This window comes from Taeniopygia guttata, chromosome 18 (assembly GCF_048771995.1).
Source record: "Taeniopygia guttata chromosome 18, bTaeGut7.mat, whole genome shotgun sequence".
In the NCBI taxonomy this organism is placed as follows: Eukaryota; Metazoa; Chordata; class Aves; order Passeriformes; family Estrildidae; genus Taeniopygia; species Taeniopygia guttata.
In genome coordinates this window covers 1,598,899-1,612,768 of record NC_133043.1, presented here as the reverse complement: position 1 = coordinate 1,612,768, position 13,870 = coordinate 1,598,899, and the positions used below count along the sequence as shown (strand labels likewise).

Genomic DNA, 13,870 nt, shown 5'->3' with positions numbered 1-13,870 from the left:
CCACGCCGGTCCCGCGGGACCCCCGGGCTGCGGGCGGGGGCGCAGGCACGGGCACGGGCAGCCAGGCGGTGAAAATCCGCATCCCCGTTATGCAACGGCGCTGATTTATTCATGCCTGAACCGGGCACTGGCCTAGAAATTAGCCCGGGCGATGGCGGGGAGGGGCCGGGAAGATGCCGGGAGCCGGGCCGGGCACACCCCGCGGGCCGTGGGTGGGTGCCCGTGCCCACCCCACAGCGGCGATGCTCGGGGCTCGGGGTCCCACACCGAGCCCCAGGGCCGGGCAGCGGGAGGGCCGAGCCCCCTTCTCCCACGGCAGATCCCGGAGCCGCTGGGCAGGGCCGGGCTCGGAAGCAGCGCTCAGGAAACTCCTCGGAAAAGAACCACCAGCGGAACAAGCGGCGTGCCCGGCTTTCCCCGGCACTCTGCAGCCTGGCACAGCGGGGACAGGGGAACAGAGAGCGGCACGGCTCCGCTGTGCAGGGCCCAGCCACCCTCTGTCCCCGCCCCGGCACTGGGACCAGCAGGACGGATGGGAAACACCGACACTCTGCCCAGAAAACATCTGCCGGCCCTGCTCCGAGCCCCGGCCCGGGGGAGGGACCAGGGCGGCTGCACACCCCGGCCGAGAGGAAACAGATGCCACCGGCCCAGCCCAGGCATTGCCCGGCCCTGCCAGGGGGTGCTGAGGAATCTGCAGGTAGCAGAGGCTGTGGGATCACATCCTGCCATGGCTCCATTCCCTGCATCCTACGGGATGTTTCAGCTTAGAACGGGAAGCAAGGCATAGATTGGGGTGCTGGGGACCCTCAGAGCAAAGGGAGAGTCTTGGGATGCAGGAATGGGGTTGGGAAGGTGGGAGTGGACACAGACCTCGTGGAAGAGCCACTGGTGCCCTGACACTGACATGCACAAGTATAGAAACAGCTGTAGAAACCAGCAGAGATTTATTATCAGAACAAAACTCCCAACCATCTAAAGGCCACCAAGTGTCCCAGCACGGCCAGGGCAGTGGGCCCAGGCTGTGGAGAAGAAGGGAGGAGGGAGGGGAGGGCCCGAGGCCGGCACCAGCCCCGCTCCCTGCCCGGCAGGACACTCACTCGGCGGCCAGCTGCCGCTGCCGCTGCAGCAGCGATTCCAGCAGGCTGGCTCTCTGCACGGCCGCCTGCACGGAGCACAGGGCACAGCGAGCTCCCAGTGCCCGCCCAGCCACGGCCAGGGCAGGGCCAGGAGCCCTCACTCACCTCGTACTGCCTCCGCAGGCTGCTCATGCTCTCCTCCTTCCTCAGCACCGCCGCCTTCACCCTGGACATGGACAGCGGGGGCTGAGCACCCCAGTGCCAAACATGGGGCTGGGCCCTGCCCCAGCAGGGGAGCTCAGCCCCTCTCCCCAGCCACAGCTGGGCTCCGGGTGCCATCACACACTGGCAGCAGCTTTATTCCAATGGGGGGTGCTGTGTAGTGTCAATTGACTTGTCTACAGGAAGAAAGGTACATTAGCTTCCTAAGGGTTAATTATCACGGCATTCTGGGGATGTCCCAGCTGCCCTCAGCCTCTGTGGCTGTGCCCTGACCCTGGGCCCTGCCTCTCTGGAGAAGATCACATGGCTGCAGTCACAGGTATCATGTGTGAGCCACAGAGAGCCCCCAGGAGGTGACAGTGATCCTGGCCAGGGCTCCTGCCAGGGAGGAACGCAGACAGAGCTGTGCTCCACTGGCCTCTCCTGGCACTCATGTCCTCCGTGCAGGCAGAGGAACAGCCCTGGGGACACAATGGCACAGAGCAGGCCAGCAGTGACAAGGGACAGAGGATTCAGGGTGGCTGAGCAGCAGTCAGTTCAGACAAGACTTCTCTGCCTGGTTTGCCTGGACAGGGCTGGAAGCCATTCCCAAGGATGCAGCACTGAGCTCCTGCACCCTGCCTGGGCTCCTCACCTCCTGTGAACCTCTTCCAGCTCCTGGTCCTTCTCCCGCACCAGCCTGTCCAGCTCCAGGTGCTGCCGGGCCCTCAGCTCCGCCATCTCTGCCTTCAGCCGCGCGTTCTCCTCCTCCATCCCCACCAGCCTGTCTGCAAACTCCTGCCACATCACCTCAGTCAGGCCTCTGTGCCCCTGGGACAGCCGCTCCCACACACCCAGGCACGGGCCAGGCAGGGCCCTGGCTCTGCTCCCCGCTCACCTTCCGGATCTCCTCCAGCTCCTGCTCCTTGTGCTTCAGCAGGCCCTGCAGCCGCATGCTGTCCCCCTCCAGCTCGGCCAGCCGCCCCTTCAGCTCATTGCAGCGCTCCTGCAGCTTCCGCTCCGACCGCTCCAGCTCCTGCAGCTCCACCTCGTACTTGTCTCGGATCCTCTTGATCCTGTGGGCAGGAAGGACAGGCTGCCTGCCTCATCCCACTGCAGCCTGGCTCATCCCAGGATGAGGGGTCAGGATGCAGCAGCAAGGGCAGCGCTGTCCCACAGGAGATCCGGGGCTGTTTCCTCAGGTGAGAGGTGAACTTTGTCCCTGTGAGCTGCTCCTTCCTGCACTAACACTGCTCCAGTGCTCACTGGAGAGATGCCCGGGGACAGGGAAAACAGACCAGCCTCTGGAGCTCTGGAGGACCTCCCTCCTCCCTTTCCTCCTCACCTGTTCTCTGCTGCCCTCTCACTCTCCTCCTTGGCCAAGGATGTGTCGGCCTCCAGGCGCTGGATCACCAGCTCGATCTCTTTGTCCCTCTCCTTCCTCATCTCCTCCCGCAGCTCCCGCTCCCGAGAGAGCAGCCAGGCCTCCTGGAATGGAGACAGCAAACGTGGCCTCCAATTCCTCTTAGAGCCCATGGGTGGCACCTTTGGAAGACAGCTCTTGCCATTACCTCCTTCTTCACGTAGTTGGCCTCCCAGGCCTGCTTCTCCAGCTCCAGCTGGTCCTTCAGCACCTTCAGTTCTGCCTGTGAGGAGAAGGGAAAACAACAGCTCAGTTCTGGGACCCTCCCGTGCTGGCTGGGGGCGGCTGCCCCTGTGGGGTCCGAGGCTTGGTGGTGCCAGCACCCAAAGGGCTGGAGGTGAGGGGGAATCAGACCTGGTGCCGCCTCTCCTGCTCCTCCTTCTCCTTGGCATACTCGTCCCGCAGCGCCCGGGTGAGGGCCGAGCTGTTGGCCTCCAGCTGCCGCCGCAGCTCCTCTGCCTCTGCTCGCTGCCTGCACAGACACAGCTCCCAGCATCCACACCAGCCCCTCTTCCCACGGAATCTGGCCCAGGGAGCCCAGCCCCACAGCTCGGGGCTGCCCCCAGCCCCAGGCCCCAGCCTGCCCACCTGGCTGCTTGCTGGCTCAGCCGCTCCTTCTCCTCAGCCACCTCGGCATAGAGCCGGCGCCGCTGCAGCTCCAGCGCCTGCTCCTCCTGCTCCAGCTGCTGCTCACACCTGTGGGGCACAGACACTCCAGGGATGTGCCTTCGAGCACTCGGCCTCTTCTCCACACTGCCCTTCGCCATGCCAGAGGGTGCTCCCAGCTCAGCAGCGTCGCCCACCTGAGGCCGGTGGAGAGAAAGGGGAGCTCCCCATGGAGCTGCAAATATCGGGATCGCAGCAGCAGACTGGTGCTGGACTGCACCCTAGATCAGCGCCGAGCCCGGGGTGACGCACCTCTGCCGGGCCCGCTCGCGCTCCCGCTGGCTCTGCTCCTCCTTCTCCCGCTCCAGCAGCCCCCGCAGCTCCTGCGCCTGCCGCCCGTAGTGCAGCGCCGCCCGCTCGTCCGACTGCAGCAGCTCGGCCTCGTGCAGCAGCTTCAGCTGCCGGATGTCCTCACGGTGCTTGGCCATGAGCTTCTGGATCTCCGGCTCCAGCCCTGGGACAGCGGGAAGGACTGGCACGGCTCGGCCTGGATCCCACCCGGTGCCCTCAAAGGGGATGAGCACAGAGGGGTTTCTTTTGCCCTTTGGCATCTGCTCCCCCAGAAACAGGGAGAAAACACTGCCCACAGCAAGGAGCTCTTCCCAATCTCTGCTGGACCACCCTGGCATTGCCCTGGCTCCAGCTGCTGCTGAGGAACCTGCCCGTACCTTTCACCGTGATTTCTTTGATCTTTTTGGTTTTCTCCTCAATCCACTTCTCCCGCCGGATTTTCTCAGTTGCGCTCATGAGTTCCTTCAGTTTCTTAATCTCCTGTTTGGAAGCAAATGGGAAAACCTCAGAAAAGCCCTGGGAGCCAGGCTGCTGGGAAGGAAGCTGTGGAGCTGTGCATGGATACACGCACAGCCCTGGCCAGGTGTGTTCTTTCAGCCCAGAGAAGTGGCCACACACTCTCCCCAGTGCCTTCTCCATCCCCTTGGGAAAGTGCTCGCTGCCAAGACATGAGAGCACCGATGGAGAGGGAAGGGGAGCTGGGGGCTGCCGAGGGTCTCTGCATGCAGGGCAGCCCATCTGTCCCTGTGTGATGGTGCTTTCCTCTCCAGCCTTCCCTCTCCCTGCCATGGAAAACCCTCTGGCAGGGGGTGGAGCAGGGCCAGAGCAGGTCAGGGCACGAGAGCAGAGGGCAAGGCACAAAAGAGAGCAAAGACCACATTTACCTCACAAAAGGGGCCCAAAGTGCGCCAGACCTGGGGAGAGAGAAAGGAGGGGATGGAGAGAGAAGGGGAATGGTGGGCAAGAGGAAAATCCACGCAGGCGTGTCTGTGGAAGCCACAGGCAGGGCAGGAATCCAAGGGGGTGAAGGGAGACAGCACTAGGGACAAGGACAGGGACCAGCTGAAGGACTGGCCAGGAGCCCGTGTGGTTGAAGCCTGCTCCAGGGACCAAGGGACCCCCACGGTCTGGCCCGGCATGAGCTCAGCTCCAAGGCCAAGGACAAGCAGGGACTGGGACAGCAGAGCTGGGATGACAGACAGATGAGCCCAGTGGTGCTGCCTTCCTGCCAGGCCTGGCACAGGGCGAGCTGAGCTGTCTCCATCGGCAGGACAAGCAAATTCCTCCATGGCATTTGGTTTGTGCCAGCACTGCACCCTGGGCACCCTCAGCCTGGGAGAGCTCTGCCTTCAGTAGGATCATGGAATCACAGAATGGTTTGGGTTGGAAGGGACCTTAAAGTTCATCCAGTTCCACCCCCTGCCATGGGCAGGGACACCTTCCACTATCCCAGGTTGCTCCAAGTCCTATCCAACCTGGCCTTGGACACTTCCAGGGATGGGGCAGCCACAGCTTCCCTGGGCAACCTGTGCCAGGTGTGTGGGAAGGGTCTCTCCAAGCACAGCCTGGGAGTTTACACTGTCCCTTGGTCAGTGCCATGCTCCTGGCCCTGGGCAGCAAAGGACAGGAGCCTTTTGGGGAGCCAGGACAAAGTTCCGTGGTGACAGGGACTTTCTGTGCACAGGGAAGGGCTCCTTGGAATTTCCAGGTCCCACCAAGGTGGCAGAGACTGTACTGCTCCGGGCAGAGGCCCCATTTGAGCAAAATCAGCACGCACGTGCCCCCCCCATCTTCCCTGTCCCCTCACCAGCTCGTGCTGCTCCTGCATCTGGGTGATCTTCTGGCCATACTTGTGGTCCACTTGCTTCAGCTCTGCCACCACAGCCTCACACTTCTCACTCAGCACCTTCTTGTCATCGAGGAGCTGGGCAGAGCGAGGAGCCAGCATGAGGCAGGTGCAGGCACCTCAGCCTCTGCCTTCAGGAGCTGGGATGAGGGATTACCTGGTCAATGAAGGCCAGGTGCCTCTGGATAGCTGCCTCATACTGCTCCCTCTGCAGCCTGAGCTGCTGGCCAAGCTCCTGCTCGGTCTGTTTGATGTGTCGGTCGGTCAGTTCCCGCTGCTGAGTCTGTGGGGTCAAACAGCCACGACATGGAAATCACCCTCAGGCCAGGAAAACGAGGGACAGAGCTAAAGCAAAGCCCTGGTGCTCACATCTCCCACCCCTGTCAGCAGGAACACCCAGACCCCCAGGACAGAGGAGAAGGGAGCTCAGCCCAGGTCCCAGCTAGATGATCTTTAAGGTCCCCTCCAACCCACACAATTCCACGATTCTGTAAAATCAAGGGATAGTCCTGATCATGTGCTTCATAGCCCCAAGAACCCCATGTAAGGCTGACACACCAGAGCAGTCTGCAGCAGGCTGATGGCTCTCTTCTTCTCCTCCACTTCCAGCTTCAGCCTCATCATGGAGTTTGTCACCTCTGTAGCAACCGCTGACACCTGCTCCACGTGAGCCAGCTCCTCTTCCAAAAGGAAGCCCTGCCACAGCAGAAAAAACATGATGAAAAGGAGGTGGAACCACCTGGAATGAGGGCAGGGAGATGGGGGACAATTCCCACCTGGAATGGATTCCCAGACCACAGATGGACTCACCTCCCGCTGCGTGGCTGAGGCGGCTGACCTGGGCCTCTCCTGCTCCGACTTCTCCATCTCATCCAGGAAACTGATGATGCTTTGGAGCTTGGCCTCCGAGAGCAGAGCCCCGTCCTCTGGGACCCCTGGAGGGTGGTTCAGCTTCCCAAACTTCTCCAAGTTATCAGCAGTCAGGGAGTTGGAGCTGGGCTCCTGCTGGGAATTCACCATGGTGAATAAGCACCCAGGGAAAGGCTCGGGAGAAGAGGTGCTGGCTTGTCTCCATCACTGCACCCCAGTAACCAGCCTGATCCTCTGGGCTAAACCCTGTCCCACCACCAGCCTTTGCATGGGCTGCTTGGGCAAACATCCAAGCCCTCAATGCACCAAACAATTCCTCTACCACCTCCACACTCCTCCATCTCCTCCTCCAAATTCCTCCATCGCGCACTCCAAGCTCCTCCACCACCTTCCCTGGCAGTGCCCGGCTGTTTCTCACCAGGCAGCCATCACTGTGCACGGATGGACAGCAGTCTCATTCCCCAGCTCACCCTGTCCATCCAGGCATATCTGTCCTTCTTGAGGAGCTTGGGTGGGGGCAGCAGCTCCGGCTCCTCCTCCAGCAGCCGGAGCGTGTCCAGCAACTCGTTGAGTGTGACCTTGGATGGAGCCCTGCTGCCAGCAACCACTGCTGTCTCCGGGTCCTCGTTACCTGTCTCCCTGGAGCTCACATCCTAAGGGAGATGAGAGAATGAGAGAGTTTTCTGGGTCTCCCCAGAAGCCAGGAAAGGCTCTGATGTTGCCCTGGCAGAGCAGCTGCTGCCAAGGCCTCCAGGAGGCACAGCCAGACCCACCTGCAGTTTGTCCTCTGCCCCGGGGTCCTGCAAGGGGACAGAGCCAAGAACTCCCAGGCTGCTTCCTTCCGGCTCCGAGGCTGCCGAGGGGGACTTGGCCTCTGCAGGAACCAGACTGCTCTCAGGTGCTCGCCCCAGCCAGCCCCTGGGAAGCAGCTCCTCAGAGCAAACCCCTCACTCCCAAAGCTCTGGGGACACGCCAGAGGGACTCACCGGTGTTGTTGGCTTTGGTGAGGCTGCCGGCCGGGCTGGCATTCCTGGCTGAGGCAGGCTTGGCACCAGGCTTCTTCTTGGGCACCCTCCTGCTCTCCTTCACCAGCACCTGCTCTTCTGCCAAGCGCTTCGCCTCCGAGGCCTTTTGGGCCCTTTTCTGCTGCAGCTCCTGCAGGGACAGAGGAGCCATCGATGTCCTGAAGCTTTGGAAAGGCACAAGCCTATGCCTGCAAGGCTGTGGCAGTGTTTTTGCATCCTCCAGCTGCTCACTGATGTGTCTCCTCCAATGTTTCCAATTAGGGCAAAGAAAATTTGGGGTTTAAAACATCCCCAGCTTTACTGCCAATTCCTGCAGCCTGTGCCAACCCCATCTGCACCACCAGCTGCAAGAGCAGGGTGACAATGACGTGTTGCTTCCTGCCAAGAGACATAGAGTGGTACTCGGCCCTCTCCAGTAGGATCCTGATCCTGAAGAGGGTTCCATTTCCAGGGCACACACACATCCTTGGCCATTCCACAGAGCTTGGAGTCTCCCTATCTCAACGTGGTCACCATTTTCCTGAGAACTACAAAGAAACCAGCTCTGTCTTCACAAGCTCAGAATGAGCTGCCAAGGCTTGGCAGGAGCACAGCAGGAAACTGCTCCGTGGCACCTCCATCTCCAGAGGGAGCACTCCATTTCCAAGGCTGGCTCTGACCCTGCCCCATGCCAAGGCTCTGGAGATGCAGAGAGGCCTCTCGCTGCCTCGCTGGATGATGCCAACAAATGGTGTCACACAGCCTGGCCCTGGCCCTACCTGGATGGCAGCGTGCCGGGCCAGGCGCGCCTTCTCCTCTCGGATCTTCCGTCGCTCCTCGTCCTTCCTCTCCTGCAAATCCAGGATATTCCCCTCCTCCATCCGCTGCTGCCTTTCCTTCCAGAGAGGAGGGTCAAAAATGTTACTGAGAGCTCTCCAGCACCCAGCACTGAGCAGTGTGAGGGGCACTCACACCTGGGGCACCCCATATCCAGGCTTTCCATCCTCTCCTCTGTGCAGGTGAGGAGCTCTCAGCACAGCTCCACTTTGGAGCAGCTCATTTTCTTCAGATTCTCAGTGCAATTTTTTTTATTATTATTACTATTATTGTTATTATTATATCATCATCTGGGTCTGCAACCACCGAGGAGACAAGGCTTAAAAATAGACTCACACGCAAGAGCAACAGAGCTTTTCATTACTGGGATAAATAATTGAACACAAGGAAACACAAATAGCTGCGAAACCTCGTCACTCTAACAAGCCATCTCATCAGGGATTTATTAGGATGAGCCGACATGGGGCATCCCTTCTCTGGCCACCAGCGTGGCAATTCAGGGAGACTTGTGCTGCTACTGCCAGGGTCTGGCTGCTCCCAGGCAGGGGGCTGGGGGAACTGGAGCTGTGTGGTGCTGAGCCTTTGGGCCTCAGCTCCTGCTGGAACCCAGCCCAGGCTAATCCCTGGACACAGCCAGCACAGCTCTGAGGGAACTGGACCCTCCCCAGCTCTCTGCACCATGCAGGGGCTGGCTGGATGTGAAGCCAGAGCCCCCTCAACTCTCACAGCCTAGGTCTGGGGACTAAAGGGACCCCAGCTGGGTGGCTAGTGGGACATGGGTGTCGGGTGGTCTGGGCTACAGAGCAGGGGACAGGACCAACCTCTCTCTTGGCAGCCATCAGGCGCCCCAGAGCTGCGGCCGCCGTCCTGTGCCGCTGCGAGTGCCGCCGGTACCAGCGCTGGATGGTGACAGCAGCCAGGTTCACCTGCTGGATGAACCTGTGCGGACAGGGAGGAGGGTCAGCACAGCCCCAGGAGCAGCAGATGGCTTCCCCACAGCACCAAGACCTGCAGAGGCACTAAAAGTGGCCTTTCCCCAGTGTGAGAGTCACAGGAGAAGAACAAGCTCCCCTGGAGCTCCTCACACCTCCTGGCACCGTCCCCTCACCTCTCAGCCTCCTCCTCGGTCACCTCCGTCCTCCGGGGAACGCTGCTGCTGCTGCTGTTGTTGTTGTGGGTCATGATGTTGTTGCTGGAGAAATTCTTCTGAGACTTCACGAGGCTGCTGCTGCCTTCCCCATCCTCGTTTGAGGCCGCTTTGACAACATTGCTGGGACAGAAGATGAAGCCACTCAGCCCTGTCCTGCACCACACACAACCCCGGGGCCAGCCCAGCTGCAGAGCCAGGACACCCCCCAACTCACTTGAGGGAACTGGGAGCCTGGTTGGAGCTCTTGGGAGCAGGGCCCTTCTCAGCAGTGGAGTAGTTGTTGTGCACCATGGTGGTGACGCAGTTGCCCATTGCGCCCTTGTTGCTCCTTGTGTGGGGAGACCAGGAGTGTCAGAAACAGCAGCTTCCCCCCTCCAGGTGTTTTCTCCATGCAGCTGCACCCACTCTCCCCATCAGGACCCTCTGTCCTACCTGTTGTTGGCAGTGAAGTTGGCAGCCAGGAGCACTGTGGCTTCCTTCCTCCTCATGCCCGTGGGTGGCTCGAGGCCGTGGGAGCCAGAGGGGCCTGGGAACACTCGGGGCTGGTCATCCTGCCATGGAGTCAGCAGGGATAAGGACACCAAACCCACCTCCTCAAACACCACCAGGAACACAGAGCCGCCCACTGCCAGAGCCTGCCATCCTCACCAAGATATTCCACGTGGTTTTCTTTTCAGGGGAGGTTTTGCTCAGAGCTGCCAGTTTCTTCCTTCCTACTGGATTGCCCTCAAAGAAGGCCAGGAAGTCTGTCTGCTCCGAGCTTCATCCAGACCCAGGGAATACAGAGAGGAGAGAACAGAGGTTCTGGAATAACTCACAGCCACAGGACAGACTCTGACTACAGAGGGCACTTGGAAACTTCAGTGTGACACAGGAGAAAGAGGCTGGAGAATTGTTATATGGCCACAAAACCCACCAATGATTCATTTTTACACAGAGCTTTGGGTTCCAGGGTGGTGTGGGGTGATAGGGACAGGCACAGACCAACAGGAAAATGGAAAATCACAACACAGAGGGCACTGGGAACAGAGAACTTTGTCTCCTCACACAGCCCAGGTATGGCCTGGAGAGTCCATGAGGGCTGTTGGAATCCAATGGAATATTTTTTGTCACCGCCACAGAAATACACTCCATTTCCCCAAACAGAAATTCTTCCCTGTGATGGTGGAGAGGCCTTGGCACAGGCTGCCCATAGAATCTGGGCAATACTCTGACAGAGAAGTGTCCCAGGCCAGACTGGATGGGGCTTGGAGCAACCTGCTCTCATGGAAGGTGATCCTGCATGGGACTTTAAGGTTGGGCTGTTGTGTGATCCTATGGAACCCTAAACAAGGGACCTCCTCTTCAAAAAAATAACCCAAGTACCAGACCTTGGCTTTTCAGGGCCAGGTTTAACTCCTGAAGTGCATGACAGAGCTCAGGGTATTTTGGAAAGGCTCCTGTTCGCCCCAGGACCAGGACGGGTGGGCTGTCCCCCAGTGCCACCCACAGGACAGACGGACACACGGAGCTGTACCTGTGTGAGCTGTTCACCCGCTGGTTCACCTGGGTGGTGCTGTTGGACCTGCGCAGGTTGTTCATGGCCCGGGATCCCGCATCTTCCTGTGGAGAGCAGGGATAAATCCAGCAGCCCCCTCAGGTGGAGCACAGGCAGGCTCCCCCACCCTCTCAGCCAGTGGGACACGGAGTTCCCACCATGCCAGGGCTGCCAAGCTCTCCTTGAGGCAGCGGGCAATGACACCTCGCTCGGGCGCTGCTGAGCCAGCAGGAACACGTTCCTCAGCACAAGCTCCTGGGAACAAGGGCGTGGGAATGCTGCCAAGGGATTACTCAGCACGGAGCACAGGCTGTCTGCTGCTGGATCCTGACCGAGCCCAGCAAGCACCTGGGGCTCGCTGCCTCTGTGGAACCCCCCTCAGGAGCCCCCGGTGCGCTTGGAACAGGGGGTGCTCCATGAGGGGCAGGCTGGGCCTGACCACCCAGCAGGAGACACCAGGAAATCGGGAGTTTCCAGATGGAAACTGGCGCAGGGAGGTGAAGGGCGAGGAAGGGAAAAGAGGGAATCCTGATGAGGGAATCTCTTCTGCACCCAGCAGAGAGCCATGAGCAGCAATCGCCAAGGGAGAGGGACGGGGCTGTGCCTGGAGCCATCCCACATGCTGGGGAAGGACAGGGGCTCACTGGGGCGAGAGGGACGGGGCTGTGCCTGGAGCCATCCCACATGCCAGGCACAGGACGGGGAAGGACAGGGCCTCACCAGGGCAAGAGGGACATGGCTGTGCCTGGAGCCATCCCACATGCTGGGGAAGGACAGGGCCTCACCGGGGCGTTCCGCTTGGCTTTGCCGTCGGCAGCCACGGACACGGAGCGCGCCATGAGCTTGGCAGGAGAGGCGCTGCCGGGGCGCCGCGACACCGGCGCCGGGAGCCCCGTCAGGATCAGGTCTGCCGCATCGGGGCTCTGGGCAGAGCAGCAGCTCCGTGTGCTCTTCATGCTGGAGCAGCAGGAAGGAGCCCTGGAAGCACAGCAGAGAGAGGGGAAGGCGTGGAGCAGCCAGCCTGGAACCGGGCGTTCCAGCAAACACCGTCTCTCAGAGCTGGAACTGCTGCCCAACAGCACAAAACACCTTCCTCCGAATTGCCACACGGCAAACAACCCAAGCACAGCCCTGGAGAGGCTCCAGGAGAGCTCCTCACTGCTTTCACCCAACCCTATGGCTGTTCATGTGCTGCTGTCACATTTATGGGCCAGGATTCCAGCAGAGGACTAAAGGGAGGGAAAAGTCCTGCTCCCCACCTCCCCACCCCAGGCTGCTTCACTGGACACAGCCCATGGCTGCCAGAGGATCACACAGGCCCAGAACGGCTCCATCTCTGCAGGCTGGAGGTTCAGCTCACCCCACATCCCACATGGGGCTGGGATGCTGAAGAACCACCTGAGCAGCTCCCAAGGGATCCTCCCCCTGCCAAGAGCTCCTTCAGAAGGGTCCATGCCCTCTCAGGGGTCACAGAAAGAGCTGGGCCCCCCTCCCAGCCCGGGGCAGCACATTCCCACCTTTTCCCCTCTGCATCCTCCCAGCCCCAGTGCTGATCCAGGAAAAGACCAGATTACTTTATCTCTACATTTATTACCCATACCGTCCCTAAACCCTCTCCCCTGGCAGCCCTGGCTTCCCCTCTCAGGGCTCCACCACAGCCCTTGGCAATGCCGTGGGCTCCACAGCCTGAGGAAACAAACGGCTCTCATGGAAACCGCTGGGCTCGCGGCAGGAAAACAGGCTCGGGAGCCCAGGCCAGCACAGCCCCCCGAGCCCCCAGCCCCTCAAACACCTGAAGCTCGGACTCCCCAGCTCTGAAGCCCCAAGCCCCCATGGCCCCAAGCCCCCCAGCCCCCTTCTGACCCAGGGGCAAGCCCTGACCTGAAGCTCCCAAATCCCTGAGCCCCTCAGGATCACCCAGGTCCCACACCTTCCTCTAAGCTCCCAAAACCCAGTCCCTTCAAATTCCCCCACTCCCGAGGCGCAGGACCCCAGCCGCAGCTCCAAGCCCAAGTCCCCAGTTCCGAGATGCCCCCAGGACCTCCCAGGACACCCATCCCCGGGTCCCGAGTCCCCCAAGTCCCAGACCCCCACCAAGAGGCACAGGGCACCCAGCCCCAGCCCTCCATGGCCCCCAAGCCAGAAAACCCAGCCCCGAGCCCCCCCTGACCCCAGCCCATATCCCCAGGCCCTCATGACCCAGATCCCTCCAGGACCCCCCAGCTCCCAGTCCCCTCAGAGCCCCAGCCCTGACCCCAAACACTCCAAGCCCCGCCAGACCCCAACCCCTCATGACCACGGTACTGGGCCCCACGCACCCACAGGCGGGTGAGAGCCCCGCGGCGCAGGGGTGATGCCGAGAGCAGCGCCCGGGCCCTGTCCGCGCTGCCCTGGAACTCCCCGCGCCCCCCGGACCCCTCAGCCGCCATTAAACGCCCCCATCCCCTCACCTCCGGCCACAGCCATTGGGCGGGGCTGCCGGCCAGCGGCCAATGGGAACGGAGAAGGGGCGGGCGAAGAGACGCGATTGGCCGAGGCGGAGGAAAGGGGCGGGACTGAGGAGGGATGGAGAAGGAATGCGTAATTCGCGGCGGGGGCGGGGCTTAGCAGGAGCCAACCAATGGGACGCGAGTATTGGGATGGGAGCGGCTTTAGGGCGGGAAAAGGGGCGGGGCCTGACCCACGTGGGCGGGGCCTTCATGGGTTTTTTGGGGGGAAAATGGGGATTTTGGGGGAAAATGGGGATTTTGGGGACCTGAGAAGGGGACTGGGGCTACTGGGGAGCTATGAGTGAGGGGAGCCGTGAGGAAGATGGGGGCGTCATAGCTCTATGGGGGGGTGGGTTGAGGAGGGGGTACTATGGGGCAGGGGAGTACATGGGATTATTTGGGGCCATGGGAAAGAGTGGAGCTATTAGGGGGTTCTGGGGCATGGGGCGAGCTGTAAGGAAGGGGGGGAACCATGGG

The 13,870-nt window shown here is 61.1% G+C and overlaps 1 protein-coding gene across 4 annotated transcripts; it reads right to left on the bottom strand.

Moving 5' to 3' along the window:
• Nucleotides 1-930: 930 nt before the first annotated feature.
• On the bottom strand, nt 931-13,562 carry CEP131 (centrosomal protein 131). Of its 4 annotated transcripts, XM_072936884.1 has the most exons (27): nt 13,355-13,560; nt 11,690-11,882; nt 10,884-10,969; nt 10,016-10,127; nt 9,800-9,918; nt 9,582-9,695; nt 9,326-9,487; nt 9,039-9,156; nt 8,160-8,276; nt 7,363-7,531; nt 7,150-7,250; nt 6,847-7,029; nt 6,317-6,508; nt 6,065-6,202; nt 5,664-5,789; nt 5,468-5,584; nt 4,545-4,574; nt 4,038-4,140; nt 3,622-3,823; nt 3,292-3,399; nt 3,058-3,175; nt 2,852-2,926; nt 2,626-2,768; nt 2,179-2,356; nt 1,936-2,078; nt 1,245-1,305; nt 931-1,165 (listed from the first exon to the last, which is right to left on the bottom strand). In XM_072936884.1, exons 2-27 carry the CDS (start codon nt 11,858-11,860, stop codon nt 1,097-1,099), a joined length of 3,255 nt encoding a protein of 1,084 aa, XP_072792985.1. In that variant the 5' UTR covers nt 11,861-11,882; nt 13,355-13,560; the 3' UTR covers nt 931-1,096. The 4 variants fall into 4 exon arrangements, with proteins under 4 accessions (XP_072792985.1, XP_072792986.1, XP_072792987.1 ...); XM_072936885.1 differs by lacking the exon at nt 4,545-4,574 and having other exon boundaries at nt 6,317-6,511; nt 13,355-13,562; XM_072936886.1 differs by lacking the exon at nt 4,545-4,574.
• Between the last annotated feature and the right edge of the window lie 308 nt (nt 13,563-13,870).